Below are 13,569 nucleotides of genomic sequence, written 5' to 3' on the forward strand. Positions count from 1 at the left end.
GGATTGTCAAATAAGAATCTATTGAAAGAAAAAGTGATTGAAACTGGGACATCTTAGAGGCTGAGGCCACTGCTGACTCCTTGGGATCTTGAGCTAATTTCTTCTGCAGGCTTCCGTGTCCTCACTATGGAGTGAGAAGATAAGGGTGAGTATCTTGAAAAGTCTCTCTGTGATCTGATCATGAGAAACAACTGATGGCCTCCCCTTTATTTTTTTAATCTTTTTAAATTTTTATTTATTTTTAATCATTTACATTTAGGGAGATTTTTTATTTTTATTTACTTTTTTCTATCACCTATAGCACCTGGTATTCCTAGGCGGTCTCCCATCCAAGTACTAATCAGGCCCGCCCCTGCTTACCTTCCGAGATCAGACGAGATCAGGCGTGTTCAGGATGGCATGGCCATAAACCGCTTTAAAAAAAAAAAATTCTTTGTATTTTAGCCCCAAATAAGAGCTACTAATTTCCTTAAGACTGAACTATATCCATTCAACCACTCCTAACTCGTAACCCCTTGGAAAGACCAAGTGAGTCTGTTTGCAGTGGCACCAAACCCTAATTTTCAGAACCCAGCTGAAAGTTTGCTTTAAGTACTTAGGATCATATGTTTGCTCCTAACATTTTCAATTCCAGTTGAAGCAGCTTGCTTCATTTGATCGTTAATGAGACAATGTTTATGTTAAAAGCAGCATGGATGACTGACTATGTGATGATAATACAAAAGGTCAGAGGGTTGTTTTTGTAGCTTTTAGTACCATTTATTGATGTCTCGGGGGTTTGTCCCAGACCTGGAAACATTGACTATGTTTTCAAAGCCTTTTCGATACAAGAATGCCTCGTAAAATAATGGGTAGTGATAGAAAGTGCCAGACACTTTTATTCTTGCTTTTTATCCAGAATTCTCTTAACTTCATTGTCTCCTCATGTTCATGAGCACATGTGTGAAAGAGTGTGGGGAATGATAGGGAAGAAAATTTTTGATTAGCCCTCCTAGGGATTCTATCTCCAACCTATCCTTTCTCGGTCCCAGGTTGCCAACTTCAGAGCCGCACTGTCAAGGACATAGTTGTTGGAGGACAGTTAGTCATTAACCAAATATTTACATACATTTTTAAAGAGAGTTCCAGGTGCTTTAGGATATTAAGATACCAAAGTAAATTTGTTAAGGAATCTACCATTGTGGAACTTTAATGTGAGTGCTGGGGTAACTTAAACATTGTTAATCAAAGCGTGGCAGTGTACCAGTGGCATGGCCATCACCAAGGAGCTTGTTAGAAATGTAGAATGTCAGGCCCTATTCCAGACATTCTGGACCAAAATCTGCATTTTAATAAGATCTCCAGATGACTCATAGGCACAGAAAAGTTCTAGAAGCAATGGCCTAGAATACAAAGTTGGAAGTTATGTGAGAATTGAGGGTAATTATACTTTTTTTAGCCCTTTACATAAAATTATCTTGTTGAATTTTCATAATTCCATGAAGCTGGTACTGTTATCCTTATTTGACAGATAAAAAGATGGATATGAAGTGTCTTGCCTAGCTGATAAAAGCTAGGAATAGGTGGAACTTGTTTCCAATCTCTTCTGACTGAAAGAATATCAGGGAGGAGAACTTAATGTGCAGGAAGATAAAAAGTTGCAGGTGGTTATTTAAAGTACCCAAAATACCACAGTCCTGTAATTGAGTGTATTATTTGTGAAAGCAAATAGTGGGAAATAAGTTTGAAGTGTAGGTAAAAGCCAGGACATGCAGATCCATCTCCAGTCATACATCCAGTATGACATCTCCTCATGTGAGGAAGAGATGGAAAACTGGTGCATATTGTTTTAGTAACATGTAACTTGTGAAAAGGTCAGTTTTTTCTTAAAAGCTTCTGAAAGAAAAATTGTTCAATCTCCTTTACTCTCCACCTCCCATCCCCACAGTAGACTAATGCCTCCTTGTTTTGTACTACTGATTCAGAGGCAGAGCCTCCTATTATGTAAAACCGAGTCTAAAAGGAGTGGCCCACTCTGACCTGCTGAGTCTACACCTGAGAGAATAGATTCTGTGAACCTGCATTTGGAGATACGAACCACTTTGGAGAAGGTAACCAAGATAGTCAAATTTAACCTGTCAACCTATGGTACGTTTAGCATGGAAAAGACAGGAGGCACAGGAAAGCTATAGCCAAATATTTATAACCACCTGCTAGCTCCTGGGGATCAGAGTGTTGAACATGACAGTAAGTTTTCTGCATCATGGACATTAGAGTCTGGTAAGGAAGATAAACATTAAATGAAACACTAAAAATAAAGTGCTGCAATAGAAGCTCTGACTGTGATGGGAACCAAAGAGAGGACGAAAGGTTTCCTTGAGGAGGCAATGTTGAAACTGAAATTAGAGGAATCAATAGGAATTAGCCAGAGAGGACAATCCAATTGTGTGCATAGGCTTTGTGGTGCAACAGCTTGGTATGGTAGTGACATTGGCAAGTCTAATATAGCTCAAGTTGAAAGAATAAATGAGAAACGGAAAAGAGAGAGGGTTGGGTAAGTAGGCAGAAACGAGTTATTTCAGGGCCTTGTAACCATGTTCTAGATTTTGAGTTGTGTTTGAAAAGCAGCAAAGAATCTATTAAAAGCTTGAAAGCAGGCCTTTTGAGCCACGCTTCTTTTGCTCGGGCCTGCTTCCACTTCTGGAAGTGTACTTTCCTTTCTATTAAAACTTATGCAAAAAAAAAAAAAAAACTCGAAAGCAAGTGTTCCATATGTCATAAATTGCAGTGTCCAAGACAAAAAGCCCTAATAGGGCATGATGTGGAAGACTGCTGTGTGGACATGACAGACTGATGGCTGGCCGGATGGGTAGGTGGATGGATAACACTAAAGGTAGGTTGAGATGCCTTCCATAGTGAAAAATTCCTGGTCGTTGGAGATGTTCAGGTGTCTAAGTGGGGAAACAAATGAGTTTTTCAGCCTAGTTTCTCTTTGAGACACCTTATATTATTGAGATTTATAATACCTTGTATTTGGTCATAAACATCACTACAAATAACAGTTCCCTTATCTAGATGTGCAGCATTCATGGCTCTTTTACACAAATTATCACATTCTCATTACAGCTCTACAAGGTAGAAATTACTCTCACTTTACAAATGAAGAATTGAGCCCCAGATTAAGTAATCTGCCCAAGATAACAAGGTTAGTGAATATTAGAGCCAAAATTTGAACCCAGAACCATTATACCCCTAAAGGCCTATCATAACAGCTACTCTATAAAGCTTCTATTCAAACTAATACACAAATATGGTAATGGGCACTTGATGAATGAACAATTTAAGCTATAAAGATACTTGGAATTCTTCTAGGGGACTTTGCATTCACTTAAAAACATTTTAATGCCTACTATGTGCCAAGCACTAGAGATATAGTCATCAATAAAATGGACATGGTCCCTGTCTTCTTTGAGTTTATAGTAGTCAGGAAAGACAGATATTAGACCAAAAATTGCACAAATAACAAAAATTGCATGTAAAGTATAAGGTGCCATGTAACAAGGATCTAATCTAGTGTAGGGAGTCTCAGGTAATGATTCAGTAGTCACAACCCTATCTTCACAAAGTTTCTGGTTACCATTCTTCAGTGGTTTCTGACCGATGTTTAACCTGTTACAGTCAAATCCTAAGTTAACTTTCAGTCCTTGCTAGAAAGGATTCTGGCTGTGGTCAGTCACTAGCAGACCTGGTTTAACATCAATAACAGTAACTCCTAAACCATTTCACCCTGACATAAGTACTATATTTCCAACAGCATTCTAGACTCCATTTTCTGGATGTGTCTCTGACACCACAAGCAACTTAACATACCTCTCCTTCCTGTAAAAACAAAACAGTTATTCCTTCCTCACCAGTCTTCCTCACTACTATACTTTCAGTCAACCAGAATGAACAACTTGGAATAGCATCAGACAATATTTTCTAAAAATCATTTGTCATAACTGACCCTTTTTCACCTTTATTGTTCCCCTCCTTTTCCTCTTGGTGCAAACCTTTTGGATTCTTGCTATCTTTGTAATCAATCTCACAATTTAAATTATATACTTGTGTGTGAACTATTTTCATGTAAGCTTTTCTATTTTATATATTCATTTATTTTATATTTTCATACCTCCCCTCCTTCCTGAGTAGATAGGTACTACTCAGTAAATAATTGATTTGATAATGTCATATAGGTTTCAGTACAACATGCTACTTTTTACAAAGTGCTTAGAAAATTATGCCATTTGTTCCTAAAATAAACCTTGTGAAGAAGGTGGAATCCCCCTCTGTTAACAGATGAGCAGAATGGGAATCAAATATATTAAAAGCCTTCCAAAGATCACCATTTCTAAACAATAGTGACATATAAAAAACTATGCTACAAAATGATCCAATAATAACCTCCCTCCACATTTACCAGCTATTCACTCTTTAGTAACACCCTCTCTAAATCCTGTCTCCTCAAATCTCCACATAGCCTCAATTTTCTTATTTGTCATGTGAAAATAATTCCTGTCCATTCCTTGGATTGTTGGAAATAGTCTATATCTACACTGTCCAGGAAGGTAACCACTAGCCACATGTGGCTACTTAAATTTCATTAAAATTAAATGTAAAACTCAGTTCCTCAGACACACTATCCGCATTGCAAGTCATTAGTGGCTCTCATGTTGGATAGAGCAGATAAACATTTCTATCTTTGCAGAAAGTTCTATTGGGCAGTGTTGTGTTAGAGCTAGGACTCGCCAAAGATCAGAGAAAGCAATATGACTGAACTGGAAACCCAGGCCAGTCCCTGGTTGGTTTTGAATGAGAAGGTTCACTGGTTGAGTTAGAAGCAAGCTGACCTTTGGAACGGTGACATCACAGAGCACAGCTCACAATGGCTCCAGGACACCTGGGCTCCCAGGCCACTCTCCCTAACTCATATCTAAGTTCCGGAAGCCTCTGCAAATGTAGCTCCTGGGGCTGCTATCTTATTAAAATGTCAACATTTTCATCTTCATCTGCCTGGGACAACATCATAGATTATATTTCTCTGAGCTCGATATGGAATTGGCTACAAGCAACTCTGGGAGAGACTAGTGCACCTCAACAAACAAATTTGGGTCTACTAGATAATTTTCCTCCGGCTGTGCAAGTTATCCTGGGGATTTTCTTTTTGATTTTGTTGGCAGCAGGACTATATGCCTTATGGAAACGAAGTATTCGGTCAATTCAGGTTATACTCTTTTGTTACAGAGAAATTTCAATAGTTATAAAATGAAGTTTGATTGGTTCTCTACCGTATTGCTGCCACCCAGTTTTAAGACCATGCAGATGTGCAAGGGTAAACCTTGTCTCTGAAGTTGATTGAAATTAAGTTATCCTTAAAAACTTCTACTGATTAGGTTTTGAGCATAACAATGCTCTTTCTCACAATGGTCTTTGGCTCATCTTGTAATAAAATAGATCAAACAAGTTCATAACCTGAGAAGGCAGCCCAAAATATATTTGATCACTTTTTCATCTTTGAGTATCTACTGTGTGCTAGACACCACGTGGAGTGCCTTTATAGACTAGGCACCACAACTATAACTGGGTTTGGCCTTTCTGTTCTTACTGTGCCATTGCTCTGTAACTGATGAGGAGGCACATATATTCATTTACTTATGATGTTTTCATTATTTCCTTGTTTTAATAAGATGAGGTTCTATGAATATACAGGGGCTCTTTGGGGGAAGAGGAATATAATTGAGATTATGAGAAACATATAGTTCTTTACATACTTTTGTTTAATCAATAATAGCTATATTTACAATATAGTAAAAATGCTATGAGAATCTCACCAATTCAATGGAATGGATAGAAGTTATTTTCATATGACAAGGAACCTGAGGTGAAGTGAGGTTCAGTGGAAATTTAAGGAGGTAGGATTTAAAAAAGGGCTTTCTTAAAGAGTGACTGGCTTGCTTGGCAAATGCTGTTATTACCAGATCATTTTATAGCATTCACGTATTTTCATATATCACTACTGTTGAGGTATTGTGGTCACATGCGTTCTCTTAATTTCTCAAAACCCTGTATTGTAGGCAGGGCAGGGATTATCTACATTTTGTAGGTGAGGGAACTTGCTTATCACCTACTCAAGTTGACATAGATTGGAAGAGCTGGAAAAGCTGAGATTTGAACCCAAGTTTTAGGATTTTAAATGCAATTCCTCTCCAAAATCTCATTTAATATAATCTAACAGACCTAAATCATCCCCAGTAGGGATATGTGTGTATACATTTTCACATACATGCATTTTAATTAGCTAATACAAGAATATAAGGCAAAACCCCTTAAACTCTTATCTATAATTCTGGTTTCTGCTCTTCTATGGTTAATGCTTAGCTCAATCAGAGAGATGAATTCACAGCCCTCCAGACACCTCAGCCAAAAAGAGAGGTAGTGTAACAGTGGTAAGTAGCACAGGCTCTGGAGTCACTGCTGGGGCTTAAGTCTTGGTACCACCACTTGCTGTGTGAACTGATCAATCACTTAGCCTCTAAATCCCAGCTTCCTTATCTGTAAGATGGGCTTGCTAACAGTGCCTCTCTCAGGGTGATTGTGAGGATTAAAGGAGATACTGTATATATAAAGCTTAGCATATAAATAAGTACTCAATAAGCAGTGCTAGTATTATATTAAGGAATAAAGATGATTTGGTTTGCTTTTTTCTTACCCTGGCAGGAATCTGCCTTGGTATGTTAAAAATTTTTTTTCATGATCAGGAAATCCAGTTTTTCAGATTCTTTTATTCCAGTACCGGATCTACCATTTTCAAGTATATAACCTTGGATAATGACTGAGTCCAAACTGGAAAGTATCTCAAAGGATATTCAGTTCTATTTTGTTTCTACATAGATAGGTCATGCATAGGCAAGGAAATTCCTAACACAGAACCCTGCATGTGGCAGACTTTCAACAAATAGTATTTATTATGATAATCTTTATTAATTAAATGCAAATAATAATCCCTGATCTGCCTTCCACTCCATTTTGTGGTGAAGATCAAAAGATGAAATAGATGTGAAGATGTTTTGTTAAACAGAAAGCTTTGCAAAAGAATGAGGAATTATTGTTGCTGTTAGGTTTTTGTTTTGTTTTACATCTATAGTAAACTGGCATTTCACATGAATAAACAAGTAACATTCAACTTCTGTTGTTTTATTTTAGAAAATATTGTTGTTTGTAATCACACTCTACAAACTTTACAAGAAGGGCTCAGATTTTTTTCAGGCTTTGCTGGTCAACCCAGAAGGGAGTGGTCTCCCAGGTCAAGACAATAATAATTTTTTCCTGTCCTTGGGTCTGCAAGAGAAAATTTTGAAAAAACTTCAGACGGTGGAAAACAAAGTGAAGGACCTGGAGGGGATGATCATATCCCAAAAACCTTCCATGAAGAAGGATTGCTCCTCTGAGCCCTACTGCAGTTGCTCCGACTGCCAGAGTCCCTTGCTAACATCTGGGTTTACTTCCACATCTGAAATGTGATGGACTCCAATCTTTTCCAGAAAAGCACTGTTTCCCTCATGTGTGCAGTGGTGTGTCAATAAAGATAGAGAACTATATTGAAATTATCCTGCAAGGACTGGCTCTCTATTCAGTAAGACCCAGCATTGACTTGTATGTGGGTTTGGATAATGTGGGGTATAATGGTGGTTAAAAATGTCTCTGAGATTGTGGTGCCTGCTTGGCAGGCTGGAGACCATAAGCAGCCATGTAGAAGAGGACAGCCAAACAGGAATCCATGGGAGTGGGGAAAGGGAGGGTATTAGAGAGATGGCCTTGAGCTCCACACTGAAGAGGTTGGATTGGATATAATAAAAACAGCAAGAAAGTGCTATTTAAGGGCAATGCCGCCGACTGTCTTGTAGGGGTAGGCTGGCCCTTGTGTTGGTCTTTGGCCTAAAGGTATATATTTGGCCCTACATTAAATATTCAGAGGTGTGCGAGGGTGGGGTGGACATAAAGGGGACTGTTTAATTTTATACAACTTTTACTGATACTTCCCTCTGTGCTGAGCATTGTGATAATCCTTGAGAATCTGTCCTGAGTGCTTAAGAGCACTCCATTTGGCTGGTTGGACAGGTAATTTCAGAACAAGGAATTCTAATACGGTGGGGTCATAGCATCTTCAACTTAGAGGGATTCTCTTTATGTGAATCCCAGCTTGACAGGGAGGGAAAAAAAGGGAGGAGGCACCTACCTGCCATTACACCAATTTGAGTGTGTACCCTGACAAGAAAGATGGCCTAATGGGGAAAAGATAGTAGATGGTCAACAAGTTTATAGTGTGTGCATTTTTGCCACAATAAATGATTACATTCATTAAAACACTAACTACCTGACACCTTAATGAAATATTTCATTTGGTGTGCAAACAGTTACTTATCATTGTTCTGAATAAAAACTAGCTATGCTGTCCAATAGGAGATAATATAGCAGTCTTCCAAAGGATTTCCAAGGATAATTTCGATCATAATTTTTGTCCAGGCACTGGTGTTAACATATAATACCTGTATAAGATGAGACTTCACTGTATAGTGTACTCAGTGCAAAAATGGGTTGGTGAATATAGGGTGGGGCCAGGAAAGACTTTGCAGAGGTGACATTGAGTTGTCACATAAAGAGTAACATAGGTCGACAGTGAAATGATGATACTGCTGGTGGGCTCATCATGGAATCGTATAAAAATGAGGATGGCTTGACTAGAGAACAAGGAGTGTTTCAGGATGGCTGAAAAACTGGCTATTTCCAGAGCGGCAATGAAGGATTTTGGCTTTACAACAAGACATACTAACCTCATCCTCGAATCAGCTTTAATTCATGATGTGGCAAACAGAACAGATGGGAGTTATCAACAATATGCATTCTCTGACAGTGTAAGTGAGAAGTTTGTTAACTATGCTGCTGAAAGAGTACCATGCAATCTTTTAAAGTCAATGTCTCAATTTTTTGGTGCTATCTAAATTTCAGTGTCTTCCTGCATAGTTCCAGTCATTTTGTCTTGATTACCACTCAGGTATATCAAAGGAAAAGTGTTTGAAGAAGGGCCTAGAAGAGTAGACTGACATCAGGTAATGAAGGGCTTTTATTTTATTTATATATTTTATTTCATTTTATTTCATTTCATTTTGAAGGGCCTTTAAAGGTCATACCATACTGTTGGAAATGGACCATGATAGCTTTTTAAACAGGGGAGTAACAAAGATTTGGTAGTCCCTGTGGAAACAGAATGAGCTAGATACAAAGTAGGGTAGAAACTGATGGGTTCACCTTGTTCCTGGCTCTCAGCTCCCCAGAAGGAATGTGTGATTCATACCACAGTCATAAGAGGTTGATACCAAGTATTCATTCCCTGTATGGGTCATTCTTTTCTTGAGATCAGAGCATTTATGACCAGGGCATCAATTAAGGGAACTTGGATGCTTGGCAAGCAGAGAATCATGGCAAGATAGGAAAAGGGCTTGAGAGCTATTTTATCATTCAGGTTAGATAGGGTAGATGAACTACTCTATATTGGTGTCTACTCTAGGAAAAGAATCCTTATCCTCCAAATTCAGTCTCTCTTCTTTGGCAAAACACTGACAATAGCTTGTTTTGAGGCTCTCAATTCAGACTCCAGACAGATAAGCCCCTCTATTAACACTCTTTCTGCAAAAGTGGAACAAGTGATTATTCCCTTTCCATAATTCACTTCTCCCTTCACTACTATTACCCTAGCCCAAGCCACCATTATCTCTCAGTTGAATTCTGGAAATGGTCTCCTAACTGGACTCCCTTCTTCCATCTGGGTCCTCATTCATTTTGTTCTCTACACAGTAGTCAAAGAGATCATGTTACTACTCTGCTCAAAATCTTCCAATGGCTTATTCTTTCACTCTGAGTAAAAGTCAAGTTCTTAACTAAAAGATTGTGCATAATGGCATGATCCGCACTCTCTCTACTTCTTATTCTCTCCATTCTTTCTAGACTCTTTTACTATTCCTCAAATGTGCTAAGATGCATTGTCCCACCTCAGGGCCTTTGCACTTGCTATTCACTGTGCATGGCATACTTTTCCCAAATACTACATGGCTTCTTCTCTTTCTTTGGATCTGTGCTCAAATGTCAGCGAATCTGAGAAGTCTCTTTGACCATCTTAAATAATGTAGCAGCCCTCATGCCAATATGCTACATCCCCTTTTCCCTGCTTTTTCTTCATAGCATGTGTCACCTCCTCCACTTTTACTGTTACATATTTGCTTATTATTTATCAACTCCTCCATCCATCCCACCCCACAAAAAATATAAGCATAGGAGAGGAAAAGACTCTGGTCCATTGTTATATCCCAGCACCTAGAACAATACCTGATACTTAGTAGACACTCAATATTTGTTGAATAAATGAGTGAATTACAGTCTTGATTTTTAGAAACCTCATACTGGATTCCTGTTCCCCTATCTTTTCAGACACACAGTGACAGATCAACACTATGATGCGATTCTTCCAAGTATATCTTTATTGGGACAGCCAGATACATTGCTAACAGTTTTATATGATTTTTCTCATTTGATCTTCAGAATACGAGGAGGTAAATACTATTATTCTCATTTTACTGATGAGAAACTGATGCACAGAGAGGTTAAGTAACTTGCTAATAATGTGTTGTGGTGTAGCTGTGACTGGCACTCACACAGCCTGACTAAACCTGTGCTCTTAACCACAAAGTTTAAGTGGCAGGAGCTTTGGTGAAGCTTTGGACTAACTGCAGTAGGCTGGATGGACCCTGACAAATGAAGACAAGACTGAAGTGGGCATACCAATGATAGCTCAGGCAAAGAGAATTCTGAAAAAGTGTTTATCCCTTATATTTTAAAGCTGATATTTAAGTTTTCATCATTAAATAGTTGCAATAGATTTAAATTCTGGCAAATTGTAAATAATGACAATTTAAGATAAATCTGTAAAATCACTTGTTATAATGTATCCAATAGAATCTACATAACAATTGCATAACTACCATCATCCATTTAAAAATTACAAATAAGCTCTTTAACATCCATTAATTCTACATTGTTCTTTTATCATCTCTAATTTACATTTTGTTCTACTTTCCGATAAAATGTCAACCAAATGCAATACTTTTTATGTTTGAAAAGCTTTTATTGATCACTTCTTTGCGATAAATTTGTATGTATTAAAGTAAATTTTTAAAAAATTCCTGTAATTATATGGGTCTATGCATTAGAAAGAATTCTTTGAATTGACCAATCACTACAATTACAATTAATGATTTAAAATCTGCTCAAAATGATACGATTACAAATTTCGATAATATAGAAAAAGGTAAAATTCTACTGGGAATACATGTTTCAATGAGATGGATGGGGTTTCCCACCAATTAATTCATCTGTCTGAATGACTTTTTCTTACTGCTAGATTAATTTTTTCTCTTCACAGATACAGTGCCAAGAAATGTTACTCACAAAAATAGATGGGAATGCTAGTAGATTTGTTATAGTAATGTGAATCCTTTTCCAAATTATATGCCAAAAATCAAAGTGTTCCTTCGTTAGCTAAACGAAGTTATTAGGTCCACCACCAACTGTTGAAAGCTGGGAACAATCTGACATGCAAAAGAATTTATTTTGTCGTTAGTGTCCATCGCTTTCTCAAGTGACTTTTAATTATGATTACTCTCACTAGAAGCTTTTAGGAAGGGTTGGGAAAGTCAAGATATTGTTAATTTCAACATATCGTTAGCATGACAATATTACTGAAATTTTAGCTGCAGCTGTAGATTTGGCTCAATTGATTGTAAATAACAATTATGCAAATTAGCAACCCCAGTGTCTTCGTCAAACCAATTAACCAAGTGAAACTTATGTCAAAAAAAATAGCTTTTCAATTCAAATAAATATGTTAACAGGCGTGCCTGTGATCACGTTTCACTTCTGAATTCCAAGAGAGACATGGCACTGTTCTCTGAGTTTGGCCTTAGATCAAATAAAGCCCTTTCAGTTCAGGTATTTCTAACCAACGCTATCCTTGCTTTCCTCCACGGCACACTCTCAGGCAAAATGCTGCCTCTGACTTCCCTGGGGGTGGAAGAGGCGAGATTAATGAAATTTCATCACTACCTCCCATTCTCTAACACGCCTGAATTCAGAACACTCCTACAGAGGCCAAAATACTGCTCTTATAATGCCTAGTCTCACTTATAACTATCTCTGGTCTTAAGATATCCTAGGGCTGAACCATACCACAATCTGAATAACACTATTCACAGGAATAGAGTTTAGAGCCTGGAAAGTCGGCTTCTCTCCGGTCCTTTCCAGCTACCTCAGGGCGGGAGTGGCGGCCCACTTTGCGTCAGTTCCTGCGCAGTGCTAACTACCAGTGGGCTTGTCCTGGACGGGGAAAGTACGGCACAGGCCGCAGCCCAGCTAGGCAATCCCCGAATCGAAGAGATGCAGTTGCCGCTCTGGAAGTTAGAAAGCGGAGAGCTCCGTGGCGGGCTCCACAGTTAGGCCGGAATCCTCCGCAGGAACCTGGCGTAGAGGGGAAGGGGAAGAATGTTGGTGCGACACAGCTCAGTGTGACCAGGTTCGGAGCCGGAGCTCTCGCTAGCGGAGGCCGGAACTCGGCACGTGGGCTCTCAGCCTCCTCGGGCCGGAAGTGAGGAAGGCTGAGCTGGCCCTTTTCGGGCAGAAACTAGGCGACTCTAGAGGGCGTCGGCATGGGGAAGACTGTTTATGTAACACTGCAAGCGGCGCGGTGGGTTGGGGGCGGGTGTCGGTATAGGGGCTCTCGGAAGGGACGGATATCGCTGTAACACTGTCGGGACTCTCTGAAGGGACTGTGTTGGTGTGGCACCAGGGCATGCTAAGGGAGCTGGCGTAACCAGGTGGCCATGGGGATGTGGGCGTCGCTGGACCCGATGTGGGAGATGCCAGCCGAGAAGCGTATTTTCGGGGCCGTGCTGCTGTTCTCCTGGGCAGTGTATCTCTGGGAGACCTTCCTAGCACAGCGGCAGGTGAGCTTAGACAAGGTCCATCCAACTCCGACACCCGGCCAGCCCTAGGCCAGCCCGGGTTTCAACCCCAAGTCCCTGGATGTATGCTGTGGCCTCAGCACCAGCCTCGACCCTAAGAGTCCCTACTGAGCCTCCTAACTTGGCCCGATGGCGGGATTGCCTTTGAGAGGATTTGGTGCCTCAGGGACGTTTTCATTTAAGTGATCGTGGGACCTAGGCCATTTAAGGCCTGGTGAAAGGGAAAGCAGGGCTGCCGCCTTGTCAGGCTTTAGCTCTTGTACCTCTCCCACAGCTTCCTTAAGATCCTGCCAGGCTTCCCTTTTTTATTTTGACTCATAAGCCTTCAAAAGGAAGATGCTAACATTTTAGAATCACAGCCTCCTCATGACATTTGTGGTAATCATGCGCAGCCATAAGATTAGGAAACCATTTTCTGAAAATAAAGATTTCTCAGTTGTTCCAAGGACTTGAACTCTATTTCCTTAAAAAAAAAAAAAAAATA

At 39.5% G+C, this 13,569-nt stretch overlaps 2 protein-coding genes and 1 pseudogene across 2 annotated transcripts in view; 2 read left to right on the forward strand and 1 right to left on the reverse strand.

Annotated features, from left to right (window-relative positions):
• Positions 1-292: 292 nt before the first annotated feature.
• Positions 293-411, reverse strand: LOC120614057 (uncharacterized; annotated as a pseudogene).
• TMCO2 (transmembrane and coiled-coil domains 2) lies at positions 408-7,622 on the forward strand. The gene is made up of 2 exons (XM_039876655.1): positions 408-5,242; positions 7,222-7,622. The coding sequence occupies exons 1-2, from the start codon at positions 4,904-4,906 to the stop codon at positions 7,537-7,539; spliced, it is 657 nt and encodes a 218-aa protein (XP_039732589.1). The 5' UTR covers positions 408-4,903; the 3' UTR covers positions 7,540-7,622.
• A 5,202-nt stretch (positions 7,623-12,824) lies between these two features.
• Positions 12,825-13,569, forward strand: part of ZMPSTE24 (zinc metallopeptidase STE24) — a 33,381-nt gene continuing 32,636 nt past the window's right edge. Inside the window, exon 1 of the mRNA XM_039876652.1 lies at positions 12,825-13,067. Coding sequence (XP_039732586.1) covers positions 12,945-13,067 — 123 coding nt within the window. The 5' untranslated portion in view covers positions 12,825-12,944. The remainder of the gene's footprint in view (positions 13,068-13,569) is intronic.

Source organism: Pteropus medius, unplaced genomic scaffold (genome assembly GCF_902729225.1).
Source record: "Pteropus medius unplaced genomic scaffold, Ma_sr-lr_union100, whole genome shotgun sequence".
Taxonomy (NCBI): Eukaryota; Metazoa; Chordata; class Mammalia; order Chiroptera; family Pteropodidae; genus Pteropus; species Pteropus medius.

Bases quoted from the DNA above. Each gene is read 5' to 3' on its own strand.
- TMCO2 (XM_039876655.1), top strand. From the start codon at position 4,904: ATGGCTCCAGGACACCTGGGCTCCCAGGCCACTCTCCCTAACTCATAT. The intron at 5,243-7,221 runs GTTATACTCTTT...GTTTTATTTTAG, and splicing joins GAAGTATTCGGTCAATTCAG to AAAATATTGTTGTTTGTAAT.